The sequence below is a fragment of the Centruroides sculpturatus genome, unplaced genomic scaffold (genome assembly GCF_000671375.1).
Source record: "Centruroides sculpturatus isolate CEXI.00-Female unplaced genomic scaffold, Cexi_2.0 scaffold1471, whole genome shotgun sequence".
In the NCBI taxonomy this organism is placed as follows: domain Eukaryota; kingdom Metazoa; phylum Arthropoda; class Arachnida; order Scorpiones; family Buthidae; genus Centruroides; species Centruroides sculpturatus.
The window spans coordinates 126,908-143,750 of record NW_019385804.1 but is presented as its reverse complement, the minus strand read 5'-3'; the positions used below and the strand labels follow the sequence as shown (position 1 = coordinate 143,750).

Here is a 16,843-nt window from a genome sequence, read left to right as displayed (position 1 = left end):
AACTTTGTTAATGGAGATCAAATTTCTGCTATTTAAATTAATGAATTTCATAAAATTCAAATGGCATTTTCTCATGAAAGTGTGGCCAGTGCCTTATGATCATCTTTCAATATGATCTACTTTGTGGCAAAATCTCACCAAATCTGTTATCAGGCATGACCTCTACTGTCAGTATAAATTAAAAAAATAAAACGGAATTACTAAAAACTCCTACATATTCTGCTATATAATATGCAGTAAATTATCTGAATGTCGATCAACTGAAACATCAATTAACTGAAAGCTTTCCAGTTGGCAAATTTAAATTTCTGCTAGTGCTCTAGCGCTGCAATCTTTGGCTATGTCTTGGGCTACTTCAATATTATTTTTGTTGGTGTGCGTGTTTTAGCTGGCAGCACTGGCATGACTATGAGAGGGTACTTAAGAACGTGCCAGGATTTGAATGAATTTCAACATTGGATAGGTTAATATGTTTTTTTGTACATAATAAGTTATCTGAAAAATTGATTTTCCAAACAATCCCAATCGATTCAGATAATCGATGCTCTATTGTAATTTTAAAAAATCTGAGAATTTGTTTTGCAGTATTTTTGAACAACAATTACACTATATATAATTGTGTAGTAACAGTAAAAGCTTTATATTTCTGACCTAGCATTATTACAAACATCTGATGTCAATCCAGCCAAAAGTATAGGAAAATTATAAGAAAACTCATTCACTGTACTCCACTACTATGAACTATTATTTCAGGTCCTGCAAGATCACTGTCCTCCTGTTATTATGGACGTTTTAGTTGCCATTTTATTTTGTTGCAATCATTGTTTTATTTATTTTGTCATAGTTGTTAGTTTACTTACTTTATTTGCAAAAAATAAATAAATATAAAATTCATTTTTTAATCATTTTTTGTTTAATCTACATCACATTATCTAGTTTCAGTTTTGTTTTACGATCAACCAGTTTTGTTCTATTTTGATTTCATTTTTTCTACAAGCGATGAGTCTTGAATTTGTATAAAGCAAAACATGGATCATAAAAGAAAATAAAAACTTTAGATTTACTGATAGATAGATATATTATTTTTAGAAGTTTAATAAAAAATCTGGCTTAAATATTTTACAACTATCAATATTGAGGACAAAAGTCCACAATACTGATAGAGTACTGAACAATTCAATATTACAGTAGAATCCTTTATATTCACAGTAACAGATCTGCTGAAACAAGATAAATATATATTGATTTGGCATCTGGACCTGGAGCAGTGGCGTAGCTAGCATGGGTGGCACACGGTGCAGATATTGTGGTGTCACCCCAAGAGTGAAAACTGTTAAAATTAATAAAAATCCAATAAATGTAAAGTATGATTTTATTTAATTAATACAAATAAGAGTCATTAATTATCAAGTTACAATATTATGATGATAATAGTACAGTTTTATTAAACATTCTTTCACGTTGATGTATGAAAGTGAATGTTGGGTATGGCAAAAGAAGAATGAGAGTAGAATTAATACACTCTCATATACATATTATGTACAAACACTTAAAAGTTCTTCTTTCTAGCTTTAACAGCTGAAAACTCAAAAATCACATCTTNGAAGAATTAGTTCTACTTCGTTTGGATGACATAGTAGAGTCTCTAGAGTCTCCGTAGATATAACAAACACAGAAATAAATAACGCAAAATAAATTGTAGCTATGTGTGGATTCCGCGTGACACATTTGAACATGTAAGCTGAACAATAGTGTGGGGGGAGTGAGTAATCAAGGGTTGCGTGGCGCTCAAACAAAAGACGAATCGACGAGATTTGAAAATTGCGTAACTCCGGGTTCGCGTAAGTCGGGGTATTACTGTATTTCTGCAGATAAGATAATAGTTGAATCATAAAAAAAGGCCCCCAAAATCTGGGGTCATCTTATAGAGCAGATACAAAAAAAAATTTAAATTTATATAAATTAAAACTATTATAAAAAACATGGACAAACCATAATTATTTACTAGCAGAGAGTAGGATATGTCTACATATTAGAATATCCCGTAGAAATGCGAAGAGAGTAGGGTATGTCTACATAATAGAATAGCCCAGTGTGAATGTTTGCAACAATTGCAAGGCAGAGCTACCAGATGCAAAAAAAAATAAAATTTGTTCATTCGAAAAATTACGAATAGGACAATTCTGTATATGCTATATAGTATTATTACTATTCAAATGATCGCTGGTTTAAACTAAATTTATAGGCCATTGATAGTTTGGGGTCATCTTATAGAACAGATATATGGGCAGCGTAATTGACAACACATCTGCACGGTAAGCAGGAGTTGTGGGTTCGAGTCCCCCTTTGGGCCGTTTCTTTTCTTTCAGTAATTCTAAATTATTATTTAAATTATTTAATTAATTTATAATTATTAAATTTATGAAGAGATGGTGCTTAACGCCTAACTCTAATGCCAAATTGTCTATTAAATTATTAGTATTATAGTCGTTTCTAGCCCAATAATATTCAGCTTTGGTTGATGGATAGCTTTAATATTAGAACAGATATATGCTAAAACTATAAAACTTTGACAAAAATTTATATTGTTGCAGATAAGACAATTATTGTCATCTTATCTGCAACATTACATTTTTATTTATATAGATAGATAGAAGATGATTTGCTTTAGTTCATCCTCACAGAAAAGCAAACTTAGGTTGTCATACTCGTAGCGCCATCTGTTGGACATAAAAGTCTTAACCCTAGATGATATCTTTTAATTTATAGGAATGTTTAACGGAATAATATACAGCCTATGTCCACCCTGATGTTCCATTCTAAATATTGGTGAAAGAATTTTTGAAATCGGATGAGTAGTTTCAGAGATTACCCCTACATACAAACATTACCTCTTTATAATATTAGTATAGATAGATAACTTGGTTAAAATGGCTTCAAGCCTAAGTGATTTATTGTTGAAAAACAAACATTGTGATGGTTTGTTTAAGTTTTTATTTTTTCACCCGTTTAGGGGTGACACCTGATGCAAACTGCCCCCACCACCCCCCTCTAGCTATGCCACTGACCTGGAGAAAAAATCCATAAACTTTAGACATTTTCTCCAGGTCCATTATTGAGATCTGTTCTTACATGATTCTACAGTATAGTAATGGACTTTGACATAACAAACAAGTCTGTAACAACAAGTAATCATAATAAAACATACTTTCATTATTACAACCAAATTCTTTGGTCCCATAGTAGTTCATTAATTCAAACTTTTACTGCATTTACAGTCTTAGGGTGCGACTATGCAGATGCAAGCGAACAAGAATATGTGGCAAGAAGAGACGAGATGCGATAAATATCAAAACCTGTCAGATATATGCGAGAACCAGGAATTCGCTCTAGCCAGCGTTATTTCTCGCTTCTTGTTTGTGCACAGTTTTCCTTTGCGAAAACTAAATCGCTCACAACCTCTCGCTCACTCTAAATTCGCGTCTACATAGTTGCACCCTTACTTCAGAGAGAAATTATTATATGATGAATTTTAATTATTTTTATAAAAATAAATTTTTCATCAAATTTATTACCGTATACAGTAATACCCCGAACTTACTATTATGATGATAATAGTACAGTTTTATTAAACATTCTTTCACGTTGATGTATGAAAGTGAATGTTGGGTATGGCAAAAGAAGAATGAGAGTAGAATTAATACACTCTCATATACATATTATGTACAAACACTTAAAAGTTCTTCTTTCTAGCTTTAACAGCTGAAAACTCAAAAATCACATCTTCATAATTTATATTTTGTGTTCACTCGTGTTCTAATGTTAATATGCTAAAATTGTTAAGTCTCATTTGAGCCATTTTTGCCCGCAAGTAATTTTTAATTAATTTTAGTGTGCTGAAACTCCTCTCACATGAAGCAACTGATATGCAAATTGTCAGAAATAACTTTAGTGCAACCATAAGATTCGGAAGAGATTCTGTAAAATTAAATTATTTAATACTAGCAGGCCCAACCACACGTTGTTGTGGCTCAAAATGTATCTATTATAAATGTATAACACTTTCCCCTGGGGGGGGATTTTTCGAAAAATCCCTTCTTAGTGTACATTCTCTTGACGTACCCTATTAAAACGCAATCAAAAACGCAAAAAACCGCATCTAAAATAGTATAATAGAAGCCAAGTTCTTCACAGTAAGCCTTAATCCTGTCCCTCTCTCCCGCGGGGGGAATATCGAAAAATCCCTTTTTAGTGTATATTCTGTTGACGTACCCTATTAAAACACAATCAAAAATGCAAAAAACTGCATCTAAAATAGTATAAATAGAAGCAGGGTTCTTTATGGTAAGCCTTAATCCTGTCCATCTCCCCCCAGTAAAGGGAATTTCGACATGTATCTATACTAATATTATAAAGACGTAATGTTTGTAAGTTTGTATGCAGTGGGTAATCTCCAAAACTACTCGTCCGATTTCAAAAATTCTTTCACCAATATTTAGAATGGAACTTCGGGATGGACATAGACTGTATATTATTCCGTTAAACATTCATATAAATTAAATGATATCATCTATAGTTAAGGCTTTTATGTCCAACAGATGGCGCTAGGAGTACGACACCCTAAGTTTGTTTTCTGCAAGGAATTACGCTTTTCTGTGAAAATGAACTAAAGCAGATCATCTTCTATCTATCTATATAAATAAAAATGTAATGTTCGTTTGTTCCTACGGATTCCTGTGAAATTTTGGCACAACGCTGCATTCTAATACGGGTGTTTTTATATAATATACACATCGAAATTCAACCCCACTGAAGGGAGAGATGGTTAGGATTAAGGCTTACCGTAAAGAACTCTGCTTCTATTTATACTATTTTAGATGCGGGTTTTTGCGTTTTCAATCGCGTTTTAATAGGGTACGTCGACAGAATGTACACTAAGAAGAAATTTTTCGAAAAATCCCCCCCATGGGGGAAGTGTTATAAATTTATAATAGATACATTTTGAGCCACAACAACGCGTGGCAGGGTCTGCTAGTATTATATAAAAACATGTGCATATTCAAATGCAGTGTTGTGTGAAAATTTCAAAGGAATGGGTAGGAACAAATGAACATTACATTTTTATTTATATAGATAGATAGAAGATGATCTGCTTTAGTTCATTTTCACAGAAAAGCGTAATTCCTTGCAGAAAACAAACTTAGGGTGTCGTACTCCTAGCGCCATCTGTTGGACATAAAAGCCTTAACTATAGATGATATCATTTAATTTATACGAATGTTTAACGGAATAATATACAGTCTATGTCCATCCCGAAGTTCCATTCTAAATATTGGTGAAAGAATTTTTGAAATCGGACGAGTAGTTTTGGAGATTACCCACTGCATACAAACTTACAAACATTACGTCTTTATAATATTAGTATAGATACATGTCGAAATTCCCTTTACTGGGGGGAGATGGACAGGATTAAGGCTTACCATAAAGAACCCTGCTTCTATTTATACTATTTTAGATGCAGTTTTTTGCATTTTTGATTGTGTTTTAATAGGGTACGTCAACAGAATATACACTAAAAAGGGATTTTTCGATATTCCCCCCGCGGGAGAGAGGGACAGGATTAAGGCTTACTGTGAAGAACTTGGCTTCTATTATACTATTTTAGATGCGGTTTTTTGCGTTTTTGATTGCGTTTTAATAGGGTACGTCAAGAGAATGTACACTAAGAAGGGATTTTTCGAAAAATCCCCCCACCANGAACATACCCAATGTTAACTTTACATTCCAAAGATAAAGTTTTTCTTTTCTTGTTTGATGCAGAAGAATTAGTTCTACTTCGTTTGGATGACATAGTAGAGTCTCTAGAGTCTCCGTAGATATAACAAACACAGAAATAAATAACGCAAAATAAATTGTAGCTATGTGTGGATTCCGCGTGACACATTTGAACATGTAAGCTGAACAATAGTGTGGGGGGAGTGAGTAATCAAGGGTTGCGTGGCGCTCAAACAAAAGACGAATCGACGAGATTTGAAAATTGCGTAACTCCGGGTTCGCGTAAGTCGGGGTATTACTGTATTTCTGCAGATAAGATAATAGTTGAATCATAAAAAAAGGCCCCCAAAATCTGGGGTCATCTTATAGAGCAGATACAAAAAAAAATTTAAATTTATATAAATTAAAACTATTATAAAAAACATGGACAAACCATAATTATTTACTAGCAGAGAGTAGGATATGTCTACATATTAGAATATCCCGTAGAAATGCGAAGAGAGTAGGGTATGTCTACATAATAGAATAGCCCAGTGTGAATGTTTGCAACAATTGCAAGGCAGAGCTACCAGATGCAAAAAAAAATAAAATTTGTTCATTCGAAAAATTACGAATAGGACAATTCTGTATATGCTATATAGTATTATTACTATTCAAATGATCGCTGGTTTAAACTAAATTTATAGGCCATTGATAGTTTGGGGTCATCTTATAGAACAGATATATGCTAAAACTATAAAACTTTGACAAAAATTTATATTGTTGCAGATAAGACAATTATTGTCATCTTATCTGCAGAAATATATGGTAAACATTAAAATATAATTTTAAAATTGAACTTAATATTTATGGCTTTGTTTTTGACTTTCTCTCCAAATATACTGCTGTAAAATTTAAAACAATTGAAATTATGAAAATGTTTGGCATCATTGTTAGAAGTTAATATCTGGCTTAGATCTCCAAAAGATGCCATCACTATATCTCTTATATGCGATTATCTCAGGGAGGAATGATAATAGAATTTGATGTTTTATGCTGCATATCACTAATTTGCATAGGTCACCTGATAGGGGCCCATAGATACTCACTATTTCTGTAAGTAAATTTTGTTATATTAAAAAAAAAAAAGAGTAACATAGCATGTGTGGTAATTCTAAAATTTGATGATGGTGTGCAGGGCTTTTAACCATCTGGAATAACCAATCGCTTAAGGCACAGAAGCAAAGCTCTAATTTAATACATGGATATAAGGATACAAAATCTAAAACAGTGTTGTGCTTGTTATTTGTTAATGCAATGTCTTGTAATTCTACAACCAGATCTTGCACTAGACATCTTTATCTCAACACCAGAGAAAACTCTTCCTAACCTGTTACCGGTGCGTTCTCCTTCTATAAAATCGTAACCAACAAAATAGCTCTTTACTAACATTTTCAAACCCCAATGACGGTTCTTCTTCAGGTATTTTAGAATCTCTGATGGAAATGCAGCTCATAAAACATCAAATTCGAAAATATCTTCAGTATATTAATTAAGAACACCTTTCCAATCTATAAAAATTTAGGAAATGCTTGTTTGGACACAATACAGCTTGATCCTTGTGATGGCTGAATTAAATAAGCTTTTGTAAATTAACAACAACAATACCAAAAATCCAACAATTGAATGCTGAATTGCTGGATTTTTGGTGTTGTCATCTTTTAATTTATTTAATTTCTTTTAAACTTAATTCTTTCCTAGTAATAAGATCAAACTTAGTACTAAGAAATCTTTGTCATTCACCTATGAAGCATTCTTGAACATCTACTATATAAATCTGAAAAACTGGGCATTTTCTTTCTGTCACGGTATGCCAAAAACAGCCACTAGAGGTGCCCCTGGTTATTATTTAAATTAACAATATAAATTATTTTATATTTTTACAGTATAATATTCAGTATATTATTATTTTTATTTGTAATTTAGTCTGTCCTGATGCCTGCATCAGGCTTTTTGACTTGTTGCAATTATAACAGTTTGTTTCAGAGTTCATTTACATTGCTAAGTCTTTGTACATGTAGTTTCTTCAAAGGCAAAACCTGAGAAAGTATTTATCTTTCTAGAAAACATATATTAATATAATTTTAAAAATAACTCAGATATATGGTGTATGTCTGATAAAATATGATTTCTATAACGAAGGGGACAGCTGAATGGATCAAACTACTCTTAAAACTTCAGTAATTAAATGTTGATTAAAACAAATATTTTTGGCATCTTTAAGGTCATCTTCGGGCATTGTTCCAAATAAGACAAATATAATTATAAAACCAGTGGGAATTTTGAATCTCAGTCTTTCCACAGAAAAAAAACTGTATTTACTGTGGAAAATCTACAACAGTTTTTGCAGTCAAATGGATTATGAACCTTTAATTTTTTTTCTGTGGAAGAACTGACATTCAAAATCCCCCAATGGTTTTCATCTTATTTGGAGTAATGCCTGAAGATGGTCTCAAAGAGGCTAAAAACATTTGTGTCTTTATCAATGTTTAATTGCTAAAGTTAGAAGATTAGTGTGATCCATTTAAACTAATCTATTTATTTCATAAAGTAAATTAATTAATTTGTTTCCGTACAAATCAGTAAGAGAACAATCAATGTGACTACCATAACTGTAGAATATTTTTATAGTCATTGTATTTATAATAAAAACAATATATATTAATTCATAATACAGAAAAACATTTTCTTCATAAAGAATAAAAAAAATTCAAACAACTTATTTTATAAATTAAGTATACAGTACTAATTTAATCATCTAATAACACACATGTATGTGTTTGTTACAATCCTCTGGCAAAAATTATGGAATCACTTCCTCACGAGGCTGTTTTCTTTTTTTAGTCTTAAGCATTTAACAAAATAAATAAAAAGCATGTCACACAAAATAATCTTCTAATAATAGATATTTTGGCTATACTAAGAGTAATTTAAACAAACAAAATAATATTGTGTAAATGAAATAAATATATTTTTTTAATATAAAGAAAAAATTTTAGAATCAAAAATAAAGAAAATGCAAACTGCCTTTCAGTGTTATAAAGAGTTCAGTATAAAGAGTTTAATTGAGAAAAATTCATGCAATTATTTTTAACAGTATATCACTGCTGTTCTCAGGCAAGAAAGTTCTGATGTACTTGTAAAACATAGAAAATTCAAAACTACTTCAAATCTCTGAGAAATGAAATACATATTAGAGAGGTTGAGGCGCACGTTTTAAACGTGTAAACGTGTACGTGTGACGTTCGGCGCCGCTTTCCCGTAAGCCTAAAAGTTTGACGATGGTGTTTGGAATGTCGAGCGTGGACTATCCAAACACCATTGTCAAACTTTTAGGCTTACGGGAAAGCGGCGCCGAACGTCACACATACACGTTTACATGTTTAAAACGTGCGCCTCAACCTCTGTATTAAAAACCTAAAGGCAATTAAAAATCTGAAAATAGTTTCTGTTCCTTTAACCTACAGGGGGTTGGCTGGAGACAATTGAAAATGTTCATTTTGCCTTCAATTTTTTGTTCTATGAGCTAGATTTTTAGTTTTGAGTGATATTTACACTTTTCTTCTAGTACACTGTGTGTTTATTACCTGAAAAGGTGCATTGAAAACAACGAAAAAGATTGTAAAACTTATTAAGAAAAACAATTCAACAAAGACTGTTGCAAAAGATGTGTGTTGTTCACAGTATCTAAAATTTAGTGCAAATATAAATAAACCAGAAATATTATAAAAAGACAACATAGTGGTCAACCATAAGACATCAAATTATCAGACTAAGAAACTAAAAGCAATATGTTTTAAAAGTAGAAAATATACAACAAAAGAGATGAATAGGAGGTGAAAAGAAGCTAATGCTAGTGTCTATGGATAGAACAGTTAAAAATCATTTGAAAAATATGGGATTTTCATATGCAAAATGAGAAAGCGTTGACACCAAACAAAAAAACAAAATCAGAATTAAAAAGCAAAGCATTTGTGGACTATAGACAACTATATGAGTGATATTCAGTGATGAATCATAAATTTCATTCATTATAGAGACAATGTTGGAACTTTTGTCTGATGTTATGCTAATAAAGCTTATAAGGATGAAAATGATAAAATTTCTTATCTCAGTTATTACTTGGGTTGGATGTCAGGAAAAGGATCATATAAGCTGGCCATTATTACATCAACAGTTAATGCCCAGGTAAACATTGATGTTTAGAGAACTTTCTTATTCCATTCATGAAAATGTGTTTTGTGATGATATTTTCCAAGATGATAGTGCACCTTGTCACAGGGCTCAAACTGTTAAAAATTGTTCAATATAGCACAATGAACCGGCCATCAAACAGTCCAGATCTCAACCCAGTAAAAAACATGGAAATTAAATAAACTGATCTAGGACAAAGCTCCATACTGCAAATCAGATCTCTTGACTGCTATTCAAGAATGCTGGAATGCTATTGATAGCAAATATTATTTTTCATTAATGAAATCCATACTTGAAAGAATTAAGGTTGTTATAAAAGTTCAAAGTAGAGCAAAAAAATATTAATTAAATTATTTACGTTGTATGCCAAAAACTATCATGTTATATTGGGCTATTATATCACAATTATTTTAAATGATTAGTAATTTAATTATTATTAAATTATTAATAATTTAAATTAGTAATATAGTAGCCCAATATAATCTGGTAGTTGTTGGCATATTACATATGTACGGTACATCAGGTTTGTAGATGTTGGCTTAAGTAGACTGATTACATAAATTTTTTCCTCAGTTTACATAATTCAAAAATCTTTTCCTATATTCAAAATTTAAAAAATTATGTTTAATTTATATAATGTTATTTCAATTGTTTAAGTAGTCAAAAGGTTTAAGTTTGACTATTATTAGAAAAGTATTTTGTATTGTTTATTTGCTGCATACTTAACTACAAAAAACATCTTCACAATGAAGTGATTTTATAATTTTTGCCAGTGGTTGCAGACATCTGTTTACTTACTTGTTGTCATATGAAATTTCATTCCCAGTAAAAATATAATTTGAAGTCATGTCTTAATAGTATATGATTTCAAATGATAAGACATGACTACTAGTAGATGCCATGCAATATTTTTATCTAACAATACTACTTAACAATATTTTTATCGAAATGATGATAAAAACCCTAGTTCACTTATTTCGACATTCAGGGTGAAATTGAGTCATAAAGCATGCTTCGACTAAAGCAAAACATTTTTATATGACAGAACCTGTGAAATACTGCTTAAGCATTATGATCAAATGTGTTATTTGGAATTATTCATTAAAAAATGATTGAAAAATGATTCCTATTTCTAAGTGATAGCTTAATATGTTACTTTTGCTTTCCAGACTACAAACTGATAATGCTACCAGCACCTACATTAATTATTAACTAAAACTAGTGGCAATAAATAATTTGAAGTGATAAAAAAAAATTTAAAATTTGCAGAATGATTGGCAATGTTTTCAAATTTTCCAGAGCAACCCTTGAAATAGGCTTATAAGAATGACTTTTTAGGCCACTAATATCACTAAAAAAAAAAAAATAAGATTCAAACTCTGAATGGCAGATTTCCCACACACTCCAAAATTGTGGACCCCTATACAAGAAAAAAGTCAAAGGAATCACACCCATACATGTGACTCTGTGAGATATTTGCATCCAAAGTTTTCCAGTTGCTATCTTGCTACTATGGCATCTACTAGCAAAATGGCAAGCAAACACCATAACAGCAACCAGTGCCTATAACAAATAATAAATGTATTACTTCTACTCGCCGAAAACAGTTTTTACTTGAAACTAGTATTACTCCCTATTCTCCATGCTCTGAATCAATCTACGTGTAGTTATGAACAACAAACCACCAACTATATAACATCAAGTACTCCATGAACAGTCAAGTGGTCCATACATTTAGTACAAGTGGCATAATCACTTGAACTAGATGGAAACACAAACACTAATCTCATCAGGAAAAAAACACACAAAGTCACACAAAGGAAAAAAAACACTGGCAGTTAGAATATCAATGGTAGAAACAGCTTAATAGTAGTGTGCAACACAGTAAGGTAGGAATGACCAAATGCCTTGTCAGAAAATCATTGCTTAAATAGTTGACCACTGTAACAATTAATCTTTTCTTTATTCTTTACCGATAAATATTGTTAGAATGGATGACTACTGTATCAGGCTGCCAGTTAAACACACAATAAGATTAGCAGATTACACAGTGTGACTTTTAATCACATCTTAGAAGTAGAGTGATTTTGGGGGGACAATATCTCATAAAGGGTCACATGCAGACCATTGGTTCCTTTGACATTTTTGCTCCTGTAGATATAGTGTAGAGTTCTGTTAAGCACTCAACCATGTCATTGAGAGGTGTAATCGCAACCTAAAGAAGTCCACTTAGACAATGCCCGAACTTCTCCCTCCCCATTGTGTAAAATGAAGTCCTTTACACAACATACCTCCTTTACACTTAAATGAACTGCCGTATTTCTGACTTCTATAAAATCTGTTTAGCAAAGAACACGGTATCATATGAAACCAATCAGAAACCATTATAGAAATGATATCAAGTTCAAAATGATTTCTGGAGAAATGATATCAAGTTTCAAATGACATATGATATTACTTGTAATCATTTCATCATTTGATATCAAGTAATATCATGTCGTCATTTGAAACTGTCCAAAAATCACTTCAGACTTGATGTAACTTTATATCATTTAAAAATAATGAAATGATACTTTTATTAAGGTTGTTAAAGAAATATTGGTAGTTTCATCCCATACAGGAAAACATTTAACTTTTCTTTAAATAAAACTATGAAAATCAAAAAGTCAATAGATAACAATTCTATAAGAAAATGTTTATATCGTAGATTGTCTTGACAGAGACCTTTCAAAATAACTTACATGTACTGTACAGTACAACCATTATCGGAATTTGAGTTTAATACTTCAATAGATAATTGCTTATGTACTAAAATTAAAATCATACAATCTTTTATCATAATTAAGTTTATATATGCATTAAAATAGCTTAAAAAGTGTAATTTATTAGATAATTTTTACAAATATTTGCGCTAAACAAGATAAGACAAATGGCTGACTGATTAATGTAATTCATAACACTTTGAAAGTTATTTATAGTAAATGAATATTATTATTGATTAAATATCAAATAATTTAATATTGTATAATCATAATCGTACATATATCATTTATATTAAAATTGATATCTACGTTAACATATACCTGAACTGCCGGTGGAAGCCGCCATCTTGCTTACATTCATTGAACTCTAGTGCGAGATTATATTACTCTAATGGAATCTAAAACGAAAACTTTATTATAGATTTTATTATTGGTCAACAGTTAAATTTCTAAATAAGTTTAGCCAATAATTTCGTTTGTGTATATATCATTAATAAATTGAAATTATATATAATTTTTAGCAATGAATAGAAATAAACAATTTTTATTCATATGGCAATTTCTTATTTTGATAATGAAGTAGCTATTTTCAAGTCGAAATTTTAATTACTAGAATTATTACGAAAGTCAAACGAGAAATACTGGATTTCTGAATTTATGTTGGCTGTTTTTATTTTAGCTTTATGTTGTAATACAATTCAATAATTTATAAATAAATATTTAATTAATTCTAAGATAGACTATTCTCTACTCCATTAAACATTAAACTTTGCTTTGGGTTCTGGAATTCTAAAAGTTGAGTATTTAGAAAAGGTTATTTTTTGGGCCTCTATCAAAATCAAAGATATAGACTAAGTATTTGCAGTTTTCACTAACGCCAAATATAATGCATAAAGTGACAGAATGTAAATGGTCAAATTCAGTTGTAGTTCAGGTCCTACAGTTTTTGGAACTTCGTGTCAAAAATTATTAATTAAAAGTATTAAAAGTATATTTAAAATTATAATTAAGTGCCTTTTAATCTTTAAATTTTTTTCACTCGAAAACTAGTCATTTTTGAAATAATAGCGTAATAACAATAAACTTGAGAAGCAGTCTAATGAAATAAATTTATTCTTCGAAGGAAGAGAATATATAAAATATATATTACCTGTATTTGTAATATTATTGAATAAAACAAAATATAGAATTTTTGAATAAAATGATAAAAATTAAAGATGAAACTGGTCAAAATTCGATTATTGTATACAGCCGCGCATTCAGAAATATGGTGTCCTTACGTGTACAGTACAATATGCACGCGTGCCTCAAACTAATAGTTCCACTTTTGCACTGAAAAATTCTATTTTATAATTTTAATTCTGCAAGAATTGTATTTTTATAGATTTTTAAATATCGAAAGATTAAAGGCTACTGTTACTGAAAACATGTCATTAGTATTCACTCTCTGTTCCTGCTAAATAAATTCATATATTCTTTTCAACTGATGTGTCTTATTTTGTTCCTACCTAAGCTTTTAATTTACACTAACTACTTTGTAAATTATTTTACATAAAATTGTCTTTTCAATATTTTATTATTATTATTATGTTGGGTTCAGTGGTTTATACTCTGTTGACACTGGTGGTTGTGTACTATGCCGGACCAGAGTCAAGGCATAGCAACCAAAATAAAACTAAAATTAAATAAGTGTGTCAGTGTCACTGTCTGTATTCAGAATTTCCTAACAATATGGCATGATTCAATATAGTGGCCTTCTGTAGTGTGATGTATGTATTTCTATTCAATTGTAATGTTCCCAGGCTTTTGTGTAGTGTGTGTGGTATCACACCTGTACAGGAGAGAACGACAGGTACAATAAACACCCTTTCCATCCTCCACAGATGTCTTATTTCCTGGGCGAGTTCTGTGTACTTGCTAATTTTTCCAGTGCATGTGTTTTGTACATTGTGAATGTTTGGAGTGGCTATGTCTATTATGTACGTGATTTTATTGTGTTTGTCAATGAGTGTGACGTCTGGTCTGTTATGATAAATTGTTTTATCTGTGATTATGGCTCTGTCGTAGTACATTCTTCGTAATATTAGATGTAATAAAGAGAGAAATTTTTCCAGTTCAATGTCAGTGACCGAAAAGTTGTAAATTTTGCAAATTTTCGTGTACCCTGATCCTAAAACGAATTAGTTAGAAAACAAACGACAGACAATCTATTATGTTTAACATATTTAGATTTTTACAGCTATGGTGAGAAACGTTTAAAATTTACAACAACCCTGTCGCGTCCTTTGAGGTTTACTAATGATGCGACAAAAGAGGCATTTGACATTGACCGGTATCGGCACCTTCGGGATTTGGGATTTGGCATGCACCTACCAGGACCGTCTCTGATTCCATTCATTAGCCACTTGTAGGGAGCTAGTTGACTAAATGGATTGTTTTAAGTTTTAAAAAGTAAAGATTTTATGTTATTTTTATGTACGTTTCTTTACAAAGCTATATTTAATTATAATATAATTGAAGAATATTTTGTACCAGGTATGTACTATACATCCACCACACATTTTATTTCACCAAGTAAGTTTTTATTATTTTATTTATAATTTTAGCCCTTATATTATGGCTAACGATTCGGAGTGTAATTGTGATATTAATTAAAAATACATTTAGAGAAGTCTGCGGTTTTTACTGGATTATCGAACAAACGATAAGAATGGACCCTTGACCATCGCTGACGCGCAATTAACCGATTGCCCCTGGAAGTCGGCTTCTTACAGAAATCCAGCTTCCCTACTATCAAATGTCACTGCACGCCACTGAAATGTAGGGAGGTGACAGTACAGGGAAAAAATTTTCTTTCCATAGCTACCGTGTTTCCCCGAAAATAAGACAATGTCTTATATTTATTTTTGCTCTGAAAAATGCGCTAGGTCTTATTTTCAGGGAATGTCTTATTTTTTCTAGGATGAAGAATTCACATTTATTATTGAACAAAAAATTCCTAAATCGAACTTAGACGAGAGAGTGACGTATATCCGGTGTGTCCAACTGTCGCCTTTTTATAGCGTCAACATCGGACTCGATGACCAATTAGTGCTTACTGAACCGTAGCACTATGCAAATGTAATGTAGCGTGATTCCCGGCCGACCAATTAGCCATCACCAGCCATAACGTTATGCAAATCTGTGATTCTCAAGCCATAGTCTTATACAAATCATGCCGTGTGGCGTAATTGTCTGTTGACCAATCAGTGGCTGTACTTTCAAAAAGTCAACGGCCACTTTCAACCATCTGTCCATGACCGTTACGACTAAAAAAAAACTTCGCTAGGTCTTACTTTCAGGGGGAGGTCTTATATTTCGCAATTCAGCAAAACCTGTGCTAGGTATTATTTTCTGCGGATGTCTTATTTTCGGGGAAACACGGTATTCTCAATCATGCAGTTTCTCATGGTTAATTAACAGTGGAGGACTACAGATCAGGTGCAAGAAGCGCGTGCTTGGGGCCTCCGAAAGACAGCAGCTTCAGAAAGAAATATATTCTGCGAACTTCAGGCACAAATATCATTTTCATATAGACAAATTGCCGTTCGTAAATTACAAACGGCTTCGTAAAATTTTTAATGCTTAATAACTGACCAATAAAATTTCCTTTTCGAGTGTGAGAAAATATTTTAAGTTATAAATAATGTCTAAAATTACAGTATTTGTGCGTTTACGTACAGTACCCACTATCCAGTCAAATAAGCGCTGGATCTATTGTCTACTTCAAACGAATAAAATGTTCTACGTATTTGGCATTTTCAGTGTCGAATTTTTATACAGAAAACTAGCTGCAAGGACCCGCTTCGCTGGGTTTTTATTTGTTCGTACGTTTGTATGTAATATAGTTGTTTTTATATATAAAAGACTGTTTTTCTAAGTAATCTAGAATCTAGCTGCAATGACCCGCTTCGCTGGGCAAAAAGTAACGATAGTGAAGATTAAGATAATTACATTATAGCTAATCTTACCCGTTTTCACAGAATGCAAGAATTAGGTCCCCCGTTTCCAGACTAATTAGAGAATTTTTACAT

General features: G+C 31.5%; 1 protein-coding gene across 1 annotated transcript in view; it reads right to left on the bottom strand.

The window, feature by feature from the left end:
• LOC111642235 (ubiquitin-conjugating enzyme E2 variant 1-like) overlaps nucleotides 1-16,843 on the bottom strand; it is a 47,913-nt gene that overhangs the window by 25,553 nt on the left and 5,517 nt on the right. The window contains exon 2 of the mRNA XM_023388547.1: nucleotides 13,092-13,168. Coding sequence (XP_023244315.1) covers nucleotides 13,092-13,131 — 40 coding nt within the window. The 5' untranslated portion in view covers nucleotides 13,132-13,168. The remainder of the gene's footprint in view (nucleotides 1-13,091; nucleotides 13,169-16,843) is intronic.